Here is a 13,928-nt window from a genome sequence, read left to right as displayed (position 1 = left end):
ATTCAAAATATCAATGTTTACTTATAGGCTCTTGAATAACAAATTTTTCACAAGACAATTTAAGATATCAATGTATTAGGTAGAGAAATGTGCATAAATTGCTAAGATTTAAAAGAATTGACTCAACTTTTTTTTGTGTATTTTTTTAAAATGCCAATCTCACCATTAAGTGTTAAAAAACATCTTATAAAAATTTAAATATGTTTTTTAATTTAGAAATACATCTCCACCAGACACATTATGTATAAACATTATTTATTTGTTTTTGAGCTACGCTACAATTTTATGATTGAGTTTATTCCGAAAATACATTTTTAGAGTGTAAATATATTTTTGTAACGATTCAGATATTTTTTAGTCTTTAAAAAGAGTTATCATAAGATTCAGATTAAAGACCATATTATTTAAATTACACACACTATAACGATATTAATCGGATAGAGACAAACACTCGAGACATATTTCCTGTTTAGATGCTTTAGGCAGAATATCAACATTTTAAAATTCTCTCAATAGGATGAAAAATAGACGAAGATTACAAAGAATAACTGAAGGAAAATGGTGCAGAATATTAGTATTTTAAAATTCCCACAAAAGAATGAAAAATAGACGAAGATTACGAAGAATAGCGTAGAAAATTAACATTTTAAAATTCTCTCAAAAGAATGAAAATTAGACTAAAATTACACAGAATAGCGGAAGGAAAAAGACGCAGAATATTAACATTTTAAAATTCTCTCAAAAGAATAAAAAATAGACGAAGATTACAAAGAATAGCAGAAGAAAACAGTCGCAGAATATTAACAGTTTAAAATTATCTCAAAAGAATGAAAAATAAATGAAGATTACAAAGAATAGCGGTAGGAAAAGGCCGCAAAATATTAACATTTTAAAATTCTCTCAAAAGGATGAAAAATAAGTGAAGATTACAAAGAATAGCATAAGGAAAAGAGCACGGAACATTAACATTTTAAAATTCTCTCAAAAGGATAAAAATAAATGAATATTACAATGAATAGCGGAAAGAAAAGGGCACCCTCAACTACAAATGAATGCAAGATGTGTGTGATAAATAGTAAAAGTTATGTTGGTTATCCGTAGGTTTCAAAAATGTATTTCCAAAATTAAGAAATGCATATTCAAAATAAATTTAGTCATAAATAAAATTGAAGCGTGTCTCATAAACAAATGAATCTTGTATATTTGAAATGTGTTGAGAGATCCATCTCGGGTTCTACTAGTTAGCATGAAAATTATACAGTAGTTCATAATTTTACTAATCTTGTAGTAAAAAAAGAGCATTATACTAATTTAAAAAATTGAAACTCTGACTTGAGTTTTATACTAATTTTTCTACCGTAACAAAGTACATTTTTTCATGTGCATGAAAACTTAAAATGCCATGAATCAAACAATTATTAGTCTGCATTCTCTCTGATTCATTCTCATCTTTTACTTTGAGTTGGCTTCATCTTGGGTATCATAACTGGACAGTACAATACCACAGTTTTCCAATTTATGGCATTCATTAATACCCTTTGTTTCCACGAATCCTTGCTCTCATATCAATCTGAAAAGGAGAAAAATAGCTGTTTAGTTTCAATATCATGCTGAACTGAAGCTTACACATTAATACTAACATAAAAGCTATTCATTTTCTTCACCAAATATATGCAACAACACGCATACTTACCAATTTGAAATCTTTTAAGATCATAAACAACCCACTTTAGCGGTTAATAACTGACTAAGCTAACTAAATTACAACTATTAACATATCCTCCTTTAAACAGAATTGCATTTTGCAACCAGTTTTGTTACACATCCTGTCATTTTGAGCCACTTAATGTCTAATTCTACCTAGGTCTGTCATTGACTTCCAAGATAACACACCTGATGTTCTTGTGGTCCAATTTCTTTCTTAGAGTGTGTGCACATTAATATGTATAATCCGCCCAAATACTTGAAATGACGGACTAACCATTCCAAGCCTCCTCGGGTGCAGTGCGGTATCCTTTACCACTAAAGCATGTATATTATCCAAAATTCTTCAGGAACCTCTTTTTCTAAGAACATACCTCTAAGTCTAACCATAACCATTGCAGGTTCTATTTTTCCTTTATACTACTTCATTCTACTATGGACTGTAATGTCACGGTGGAGTTGTCTTTTAATGCCATTAGTTCTGCAAAATACATCAAATACTGAGGAAGTGTATTCTCCACCCGTCTATTCCAAGGAACTAAACCCATGTTTTGGTACTTCAGTCATCAAAAAAGGTGATGATGAAATACCTCTTATTTTCCATTTGATTCAGGTTTGACGGGTCCAGAGATGTTAGAATGACACAAGATGAAGTCTCTAAGAAGCTTTCAAATGACTCAATCTCCTAATGCGAAGAAATTCTCAAGCCTTTAATGCTGATATGACCATATCTCTAGAGTCACAATTGAGCGCTGTCTGCACTCATTTTTTGCAAACAGGAAGATAGAAATAAGGCCTCTTTCAGAATGATAAATAAACCACTTGTTTCCCTCAATTGTGGTATTTGTAGCCTCTGTAGATGTCATGAGCATCATCTCCTCTTCATCAAAGTTTACATAGTTGGCAATCCCTTCCCTACTAGGACATTGGTATTGCCTCAACTTGTTGCATTTGTAACATTCCACCAACTCTTTGTTAAAGGGTTGTCTTCCTCTATCTCTTCCCCTGCGACCCCAGCATCTTCCTCCTGCCCCGTCTAGCATTGGAGATTGTAAGGGCTAGTTCTCCATTTTGGCCTTTCATCCGTTGCTTGAGCACCAAGAGAGACCAGTCAATGGACACGGTGGTTACATTGCTCGACTCCTCAAAATATCATACCCCATAATCAAATCTTGCAGTCACAAAGCTGAGGATTTTTTAGGCAATCATATGTTGCTCCATCTTCTCATCACGAATCTTCATTCTGTTCACAATTGCAAGAGTTCTTGCAAAAAAACAATCATCAAACCAGTTTTCTGTTCCTTATTCCAAGAATTTCATGATCCCTCCTAAGGGCTTGCAACCAAGTGCCTTTAACCTTTGTAGAACTTTGATATTCCTGCCCTCTCTTAGACAATCTTGACCTGTTTTAAAGTTGCTACGACAGGGAGAAACAGAATCCTAGTTTCCATCAAGTTCCAATACTCCTCCAATCAAAGGAGACTCTCCATAAGAGTTTCCTACTAGTCAGTGGCCATCAAACCATGGGATTGCAGGAAGTTGCTCCCATCGGCCATGAATTTCTATTGTTTCTTGTTTTCTTTCATTCACATAGAAGAAACTACAATTTTCTATGAGGCACTAAACCAGACACTGACTCTGTACTTGACATTGACAAGTCGACCCCAATAATATATATTTTTAAATGAATGAATTGAAAGTAGTCACATGTGTCCAAGTCATGTCAGTGTCCAACACAACACGTGTCGAACACCAGGCACATCTTCCATCATAAGTGTCACTTATACATAGACAATTTCTATATCGAACCCCACATGTAGCTCTGATACCAGTTGTAAGGAAGACCGGTAGAGTGAAATTTGGAAAAACTAAAATTTTGTAATAGAATTCTATTACTTATACAAGTCTATACAATAGTTGGTTAGCAACTTAGCATAAACAAACAAAAATAAAATCTAACTAACCAACTCAAACCAACTAACCCACTTAAGGAGGTAATAACTATCTAAAAGTCCACATATATATAACAACTAACAAGCTATGAAGCACGACGGAAACAGGAAAAACGATACCGACACTGACACGTAATCACAAGTGTCGCACACTTTTTTACAGAGGTGCCGGTGCTACAGACCTAAGAGCTAACAAGATAACATGATGAAGACAAGAAATAATAAAAACTTGCCTGGCCTCTTTTGCAATTGAAATAGGTTTCCCTGAGTCCTACACACTCGCTTGATATTGATGGACACTTCTCTCCAGCACAATCCCTGTACGATCTATTCTCAACCTATTTACCAACAACACACAATCCATTCAACATCAAAAACAATCAAAATCAAACATTGCACAAATCACACTAATATAAAAAATAAATCATTTCAAAATTCAACAGCATCACAAAAATAGAACAAACAGACCGAACCTTAACACAATCAGATTCACTGAGACACTTCACAAGCTCCATGGCCAATCCCTTGCAAGACTTGGCCATTGTTCTTCACCTATCTTAAACATGAGAATTAAAAATCAACATCAATAATCAAAATCGAAAAAAAAAATGAAATTGAATATTAACACGAAGAAAGATTGAACCTTGAAACGCTTTTTTCGCAGAAAGGAAGAAACTTTTCCTCTGTGTACTTTGTTTTGAAGAAGCGATTCTGGAAAAGCCCAGACGGTTTTTCTAAAGTGGTTTATTCCGTGGATGTTTTCGACCCGACCCGACCCGGTTTAAAATCTTTTTAAATTAAATATCTAATTAGAACGAAGCTAAAAAAAATGTCAATGGTTTGTACAACAGTTTGGATTCATATTAAGCTCGCACTATTTCATTTTTCATTTTCATTTGTTAACTTCTGAAATTTGTTTCATAATTATAATTATAAACATTCGCATAATCATAGATATATAGATTAAGAATTTAAATCAACTTTTAAATTGAAATATGATTCAATAAGTTTTGAGAACTTACTTATCAACTATATATTTTTTACCGTTTATAAATATTTGTATAATAATAAATTTTTTTCTATTTATACAAATATTTGTATCAACAATAAATTTATTATCATTTATTTGTATCAACAATAAATATATTAATGTATAATAATTTAAATCAACTTGTATTCTAATCTAAATTGAGTAATTCAAGCCCAAGCCAAATTAGAACCTACTTAGAATACAAGTTAATGGTATATAAATATACATAGTTTGTAAATCAGTTTGTACAATACAATTCAATAATATCAATCCTTATTTTCCTTATTCTCTCCTCATTAAAAGTGTCTCATACACTAACAAATTGGTATATAGAGCTTCCGGTTCGTGTTCTTGATCGTGTTTTCAAGAACTTCACGTTAGTGGTTGTGTTTCTAGGGAACGTGCATCAATTGCTGCAATGATGAATGATACTAACGGAATTCTGAATTTTCTTCCAATTCTTGACGACAAAAATTGGAACCGATGGAGCAAGCAGATGAAGTCCTTGTTCGATTTTCATGAATCCCTAGAAGTAGTCAAAAACAATGTTTCTGAGCTTGCTCGGAATGCAAACGACGTGTAGAAAACTGCACACAATGAGGCGAATAAGAAAGATGGCAAAGATGCATCTTGCATTCAATCGGCGATAGATTCAGAGAATTTTGATAAGATCTCTTATGCTGAATCGGCGAAGGAGGCATGAGATATTCTTGTCAAGTACTATGAAGGAGGTGAAAAAGTCAAAGTTGTCAAATTGCAAACTTTGCAACAGCAATATGAATTACTGTAGATGGGAGAAGATGAAAAGATTGCAGGATTTGTGTCGAAGGTGCATAATCTTGTCCATATCATGAAAGGCTGTGGTGAAACTCTAACTGATAAGATGATAGTTGAGAAGGTAATGCGTACGTTGACCTCCCACTTTGATCACGTTATCGTAGCCATTCAAGAATCCAACAATCTTGAAAACTTAAAATTGGAAGATTTGGTTGGTTTGTTGGAGGCGGGTGAGATTAGGATTGTTGAAAGGAAATGGGTTCAAGATTCGATACAAGCACTACAGGCTCAAACATGGAAGAAGAATGGTGGTTCCAACAAATTCAAAGGCAAAACCGACAAGACTCAGAGTCTTGGTCGAATCCTCACAAGAATAAAATCGACGATAGGGCTTCTGAATCCATGAAAAGAGGAGGAGGAAACCATCAGAAAGACAAAGAAGATAAAAAAGGTGTGTAGTGCTATAACTGTGAAAAGTGGGGTCACTTGGCTAATAATTATCGGTACTGGAAAGACAAAGGATCAACAAAAAGCAAGGACGAATGAGCGAACCTTGCACGTCAAGATTCAGATGATTCAAATGATATGGTGGTTATTATGGCTGTAGTTGCAGATAACCATGTTGAATCCAAGATCTGATTCCTCGACTCTAACTGCTCGAATCACATGATTGGCCGAAATGAGCGGTAGTAGATTTCGACGAGTCGAAGAAGAGTAAGGTCAAACTTGCTGATAATAGCTCATTGCAAGCATAAGGTACTAGCAACATTGTTTTTCAAAGGAGCAATGTTGCAAAAGCCTTGATCAAAGATGTATTTTATGTACCTGGTATGAAGTGCAATCTACTAAGTGTTGGACAACTAGTCGAAAAAGGTTTATCCGTTGTAATGAAATATGGAGCTTAATTTGGTCTTAAAATCTCCGTTGTTGTAGAATCGGGCATTTAAGACTATGATCAGTTCGATAGAGGTACAATGCTTGAAAATAATTGTCGACAACAAGGATAGTTGGTTGTGGCATTTGAAGTTTAGATCATTTGAGTTCTAGGTCACTCAATAAACTAAAGTACGAAGTATTTGAAATCTTTAAGAGATTCAAAAGGCTTGTTGAAAACCAGAGTGAGAAGAAGATGAAAGTTCTGCGAGATGGAGATGGCGAATACACATCCAAGTTATTTGAAGAGTTTTATGCAAAACATGGTGTCGATTATACGATAACTACTCCTTATACGCCTTAACATAATGGAATTGAAGAAAGAAGAAACAGGACCATATTGGATATGTCGATATGCATGCTAAAGCAAAAGAATTTGCCAAAATCCTCATGGGGTGAAGTTGTTTCCATTGTTGTTTATATTCTGTACAAGTGCCCTTCCAAGAAATTGAACAAGGTTCCAAAAGAAGTGTGGAGTGGCAAATGACTATCAGTGAGTCATCTAAAGGTGTTTGGCTCTATTTGTTACAAGCATGTTCCTGATGCGAGACGAAGGAAGCTTGATGACAAGAGTGACCCTATGATTCTGGTAGGATATCGTAAAACTGGTGCATACCAGTTGTTCAATCCAATTAATGAGAAGATCGTGATGAGTCGAGATATTGTGATTGATGAAAATCGTGCTTGGGATTGGAATTCTGGTAATTCAATTAACAAGTCATTGATGAGCTATGACTTCAACGAAGAAACTGATGAAGTTGAAGTATAAGAAATTGCAGATATTCCAATTGAAGAAGTTTCTGACATTCCCGACATAGTCGAAGTCGAAGAGGGTGTGGTTATTACAAACCAAAGACCTCAAAGAACTAGAGTGTGTTCAACAAGACTTCAAGACTATGAAGTGACTAGCAATGATGAAGTCACACCAGATGGAGATTTGCATGGGGCGTGGACATCACCTTGCTACGAGTTGTAGCAGGCCACTTCATTTGGCCAACTATTTTCCTTTTTTCCCTAATTGTGTCTTTTGTTGTGTATACCATGTATTCCTTCCTTGATTACCTTGAGTTATGGAAAATAGAATTGAATTAGGAAGGCGGTGATTGATTGAAGAATTGATTGGATTATCCTTCACCATGAAATATATGTTAGGCTCATCACATGTTGGAACCGTAATAGTTATGTTTGTATAACATTGACGTTGTATGTTTCAATAGCTATTGAAACTGAAATAGTATGTGCCCTATAAGATTGGTATGCATGTTATGTTTCATTTATAACATGAAACCAAAATTCTTTATTCTTGTTTCCATTGGAGAAATATGTTTTATTAGTGAATGAAACCACAATGTATGAAGTAGGCTATGCTTCAACGATGATTGGGGTCGTAATAGCTTAAGTTTCATTCAACTTTGGATATCGTGTATGCTTCATTGATAATGAAATCGTAATAGTATGAGCATTATGTTTCGATGTTGTGAAACCATAATAATTCATATTGTTTTCCTTGTTGGATAAGCATTGTTTCATTTGAAATGGAACGTAATATTGTAAGTGTTATGCTTTGAAGTAAACGAAATCGTCATAACACGTGTATATGTTTTTGAGTAATGAAATTGAAATGATAGCCTATACTATGTCCATATGTTAAGGGAAACGTAATAGTACGATATTCCCATTTTGGTTAATAGCTCAATACAAGACCTAGGAGAGGTATAACCGGAAGTCATCTAATTTGTAAGCAGGTTAGAATTTGGCTTCCAACAATGAAAACCATCGTTCTAGAGTTTCAAACTTTGCTTCACCGTCAAAATTATGTGCCACAATAGTCCAACCCCTTCTCCTCTCCGTTTTTTTCCTATTTATAAAAGTCAAAACGTGTCAGTAAATATGTCACATCGCGCCACAATGTCTTTTTATCTCACCACAATGTGTTGTGTGAGAAACAAATTGTGCCGCGATCACTTTTCATCTTGCCGCAATGAGTTTGTTTTTTGGCTCAATTGTGGCCACACATTTTCTGATACTTTTTTGCTCTTTTACAAAATCAACTGAAAATGGCTAAATACGTATGCAAATACTTTAATTATTCAAAAAGGTACACGTTAGTCCTTTCCGTCAACTTTTGTTTGTGTGGCATCTGACTTGACCCTTTCTGTCCAGTTGGTTATACGTGTGGCATGTGAGGTCATTAAATGTCCAGTTGGTTATACGTGTGGCATGTGAGGTCATTAAATGTCCAGTTGGTTATACGTGTGGCATGTGAGGTCATTAAATATCCAGAAAATGTCTAAAAATATTTGTAGCAGCCAGGATTCGAACACTTGATCTCTTGGTTGCTTAACAGGCTATCAAACCACTACACCACTTCACACTTATTTGAATATCTTACAAACTTAGTGGAATAAAACCGTGTCTTTCTCCACTCAAACCAAATAGAATCATCATCAACATAGGTTGCCCAAAATTTTCCTACGAACCCAACAACACCAACAATCAAACATTTACATATATGATATTATTAATTATTCCATTCAAGTTTATTTTATTTCATCTCTGCAATTAGATGGATGTTGTTTGTAGATCTTCTTAAAAAATTGGATGCCTGAAATTACCTGAAATAATTTGTATAGACAAGCTTTTGATCCGGCAGAAAAAGAAGCAAATAGAATAAGACATGGTCTAGTCCTTAGCACCTGCATAACCCAATGCAACTTTTTCACTTAAAACAGAAACACAAGGAATCCCTAATTCATAAGCAGTACAAATAACACGAACAACAATTTCGCCTCTATTCGCGATCAAGATCTTCTGGCTACCTTTCTCGCCGTAAGTAAAAACCCAGATTTATACACATAAAGTGAAAACTCAAATTTATACTGAAAACCCAGATTTACCACAACTTTAACCAAATACCCAGATTCTTCGTCTCTTCACACTCTCAAACCCTTCTAACTTCCAAAATCGAACTTTTTTTGCAAAAGGGTATAATGGGTTGTGCTCGAAAATTTGTAAATCTAAGAGAACTTTGAGGATTGAAATTGGAGAAATAATGAGAATAAGAACTAGATTGAAATTGCAGATCTAAAAATTTGGTTTGTGAAGGTTAGATTTTGGAGATCCAAATATCAAAATAATTGCAGATCTAAAAATTGCAAAAAGGGTTGTCCTTCATTTTGATGTTAATGGAGGTTAGGTTACTGTGGTTATGGAATGGGTTGAAGAAAGAATGGTGAAGTTACGGTTTGTCAAGGTTGTGGAATTGACGAAGAAGAGTGATTAATAACGATTTACTTGATAACAAAGTTGAATGTAAAATTAATCATCAATGACTAAGTAGCCCAGTGGAAAGTTAGTTTCTTTGCAATCAATGTAGCCTGAGTTCGAATCTAGGTTTAAGGCAAAATTTTAGAATTTTTTTAGAATTTTGATGACCTTGCTATTAAACATATGCCACGTCAAATGCCAGCATGAAAAAATAGACGCCGTTACAAAAAATTGGACGGAAAGGACTAACGTGTACCTTTTTGAATAATTAAAGGATTATTTTGACAATTTTTAAAGATAAGGGACCAGAATGGACCTCGAAGTATACTTAAGGGATCAAAAAGGATATTTTGCCTATTTTTTATGAGAAAATTCATGAATTTTATCTATTTAATTTCTATCTTAAAAAAATAATTAAATAAATAAAATATATTTGAAATTCAAATTAAGCTTAAGGGTGTGTTTGGTTCAAATGAGGGGGAGGGGAGGGGAGGAGATTTAAAGGAGGGAAGGGGAGGGGAGGGGAGGTGAGGGATTTTTTTTAATCAAATAAGTGTTTGGTTCAAAATAAGAGAGGGGAGGGGAAGGGAGGGATTTTAATTAAAAATATGTTTGGTTCAGGAGGGGAGGGGAGGAGTTTTATAAATAAATTACATTTTTACCCTTATAATCTTATATAAGTGATATAATATTCAAATATGAAAATTTCATAAATGTTATTTTGGTAATAATTTTTTTAATATTTACGGACTAAAATGTTATAATTTACCATAACGTTAATAAACTGAGTACACTTGATTCATATTATAACTCTCTGACACAAATGAAACTATATGCTAATAATAATTTTTAAATAGTGATGAATCATCTAACAAAACAAATACATAAAATAAGTTATTATTAAAACTAATAATTTAAATTTCTAATAAAATGAATAAACAAAAAAATAAAATAAAGTAAATGATTTAAAATTTGATATAAAGAAAATGTAATAGGATAAATAACAAAACTAGAAGAAAAAATAACATAAATAAATATTAAAAAAATTATAAAAATAATGTAATGATTATGATTTGTATTAAGTTAAAAAATTTTGAAAAAAATTTGAAGGTGGATAATAGTTATAATAAGTTGATGGAAATAATCGAGAAAACTCACATAGAAGAGAAGCATTAACACGAAAAAAAAATTGAAATATTAAAATTAAATTGAGGATATTTTAGTAAATATAATAATTTTTTACGTTTTAAAAGTCAGATTCCCTCCCCTCCCCTCCAAATTCCCCCAATTCGGAGGAACGCAAAAAGTGAGGTTTGGAGGGATTTTGCTCCCCTCCCCTCCCCTCCCTTCCCCTCCTTAAATTTGAACCAAACATATTTAATTAAAAATTTCCCCTCCCCTCCCATCCCCTTCCCTCCATCTACTTCGAACCAAACACACCCTAAATATATTATATTATTGATTTTAATAATTATTAAAATATAGGCAAAATATTAATTTTGATCCCTTAACTATACACTTAGATTCAGATTGATCCCTTAACTATACACGCAAAATTTCCAATTCGCACACATCACATTATTTTCAAGTTCCGAACTATACACTTAGATTCAGATTGATCCCTTATTTTTTTTTCATGTTACCTTGGCCCCTTAACTTCTAAAACGTTTCATTTTAGTCCTTTTTGTCTAATTTGAGACGGATTTAGCGACCGATTTCAAAAAACATTCGTCGCTAATTAGACAAAAATAACTAAAATAAAATATTTTAAAAGTTAAATGACCAAGGTGACACGAAAAATAATTAAGAGACCAATATAAACCCAAGAATATAGTTAAGGAACTAAAATGAATACTTTACCTATGATATAATATTAAATTATACACTGATAGTTAATAATGTTCACCATCTGAAAAGAAAAATACTAATAATGTTAACAACTATTTAAGGAAAAACCTGAAAATATCCACATATGTAAATAATATATATAAAAAAGTAATACAAAACTCATTTGAAAAATCACTTAAGAAATAAATAACTATTCTTAATTTAAATAAAGTTTAAAGTCAAAAAAGGATATATTGCATTTTGAGTATTTTTTTTTGGTACATGAAAATATTTCATATTAACATATTAAAAATTATGTTTTTATGAAAATAAAATTAATTAATTTAATTCATAGTGAAATGATAAAAATACTTTAAAAATTAAAATATCTCACCTATTTTTTTATTTAAAAAAGAAATTACCTTTAAAAAAAAGATGATTATTGATAAAATAATTTTAGTTTTGGATTAACTATGTTTTTATCCATATAAATATTTCAACTTTCATTTTTAGTCCCTATTAAAAAAAGTATTTTTTAGTCCCTATAAAAACTTTATGCATGTAATTTTAGTCCCTCCTATTAAACCAATATGTATTTTTGAATGATTATTTTGAAGACATGTTTAAAACGTTATAAAAAGTTCCTCTGAAAAAAAGAAACTCAAAATTTGATTTCTAAGTCGAGGTTTTCAGTACTTTTATCATTATCTTTTGAAATTTAAAAAATTCATATTTAATTTTTCTTAGATTAAAAAATTCTAAAATTTGGTAAAGAAATATTTTATTGTATTCTAAACATGTATGAAAAAAATTTCAAAAATTTGAAAGTTTAAGGATAATAAAACAGTTTTTAAAATTTTAGAAAATAGCAAGGATTAAAACTGTATGCATAAATTTTTTATGAGGATTAAAATATATTATTTTTTTAAGAGGGACTAAAAATGAAAGTTCAAACTTTTATAGGGACCAAAAATATATTTAACCCTTTAGTTTTTTATTCTAATTAATTTTTGACTATTTCGCAGATATTACGATTTGTAATTATTGATGTATAAAAAAACAAAATTATGATTGTTTTTTATAAAATCATTTTTTATTAATAGTATGTGAAAGATAAATTAAAAGACAAAAGAATAATAAATATTTGATGGTTTGAGTCATATTTATTTTAAAAAATATTTAGTATAAATGAAAAAGTAATTATAAACTTTTTCCTTACATAAATAATAATAATTGTCTTATAAATGTTGAAAAATATCAATTTTTTAATGCTATAGCATATACTACTTTTAATTTTATATTTAGATCTATATTTTTAATTCTTTTAAAATATATTTTAATATAGACATACAAATAATTATAAATCTCTTCTTTATGACATGATATTTTTAATTAGAGATGTTCATGCTCCAGTTTGAATCGGTTTTGATAAAATTACTCAATTAAAAGTGTTTGCGGAACAATTTAAAATAATTTTGAGACAAAAATTTAATCTAATCCCGTTTGATTTAGATTAATTTTGAAATCTCCAAATTATATATTATATTTTATTAATATTATAAAATAATATATTTAATGTAATATATAACCTATATAATAAAAAGTAATATTTAAAAATAAGAATGATATTTGGATTAATCTTTGGATTACAATTTCTATTTTTATTAAATATTATAATACATGGTAAACATTAATTTATAATATGTTTGATGTAATCTCTTTTGAAAAAAAGTCCGAAATTTGATTCAAGTCGAACAGTTTTCACAAAATAACATCTTAACATACATTCAATAATATTTAATTTTTTTTTATAATTTATAATTTTTTGAAATCATTTTTATTTAGATTGTTTTGAGCTTCATACCCCTATTCTCGACCCCTTTTGATGAAACTTTATATTAATTTATAAAAATAAAAACAAGCTATCTCATTTTCTTTTTTCCATAAAACAATTGCGCCCATAGTATTTTTATCGAATTTTTGACCACCACAAATTTATTCTAGATGATATCCGACTAGATCTAAGATCATCTCATTTAAATATTTTATTTTCACCATTCTTTCTTCTATTCATTTCTAGTCATCAAAAGATTCGTTATCGCCTTGCTAGATCACTGTGAGTATCTTATAGTTTTTTCAATCACTTTTCTTATTTTCTTTTTATATTTTATTTTGTCAATCTCGATTCCAATGATACAAATTCTAAATAAATTGTTAGTGTTGAAACAATTCATATACAAATTCTAAATCCATATACTATTAGATTAGACTATGGTATAGTTAGTGTTGAAACAATTCTAAATAAATTGAAGATCACATGTATGTTTGTTTAAAAATATCAAATTCGACGGAAAAACACCATGATATAAATTTGTTAAAATCCAAACAACCAAATCTTGAGACATCTAAGGGATCTTAGTATAATAGATTATGATTTT

General features: G+C 31.1%; 1 protein-coding gene across 2 annotated transcripts; it reads right to left on the bottom strand.

Annotated features, from left to right (window-relative positions):
* Positions 1-1,310: 1,310 nt before the first annotated feature.
* Positions 1,311-4,372, bottom strand: LOC131647792 (uncharacterized). 2 transcript variants are annotated; one of them, XM_058917627.1, is made up of 4 exons: positions 4,300-4,372; positions 4,130-4,212; positions 3,890-3,994; positions 1,311-1,570 (listed from the first exon to the last, which is right to left on the bottom strand). In XM_058917627.1, exons 2-4 carry the CDS (start codon positions 4,196-4,198, stop codon positions 1,529-1,531), a joined length of 216 nt encoding a protein of 71 aa, XP_058773610.1. In that variant the 5' UTR covers positions 4,199-4,212; positions 4,300-4,372; the 3' UTR covers positions 1,311-1,528. The 2 variants fall into 2 exon arrangements, with proteins under 2 accessions (XP_058773610.1, XP_058773612.1); XM_058917629.1 differs by having other exon boundaries at positions 4,130-4,208.
* Between the last annotated feature and the right edge of the window lie 9,556 nt (positions 4,373-13,928).

This window comes from Vicia villosa, linkage group LG2 (assembly GCF_029867415.1).
Source record: "Vicia villosa cultivar HV-30 ecotype Madison, WI linkage group LG2, Vvil1.0, whole genome shotgun sequence".
Taxonomy (NCBI): Eukaryota; Viridiplantae; Streptophyta; class Magnoliopsida; order Fabales; family Fabaceae; genus Vicia; species Vicia villosa.
Note: the sequence above shows the minus strand (reverse complement) of the source record. Positions and strands in the feature narration are given on the sequence as shown.

Bases quoted from the DNA above. Each gene is read 5' to 3' on its own strand.
- LOC131647792 (XM_058917627.1), bottom strand. From the start codon at position 4,198: ATGGCCAAGTCTTGCAAGGGATTGGCCATGGAGCTTGTGAAGTGTCTC. The intron at 3,995-4,129 runs GTTCGGTCTGTT...GTTGGTAAATAG, and splicing joins GTGAATCTGATTGTGTTAAG to GTTGAGAATAGATCGTACAG. The intron at 1,571-3,889 runs GCAAGTTTTTAT...TCTCCTTTTCAG, and splicing joins TCAATTGCAAAAGAGGCCAG to ATTGATATGAGAGCAAGGAT.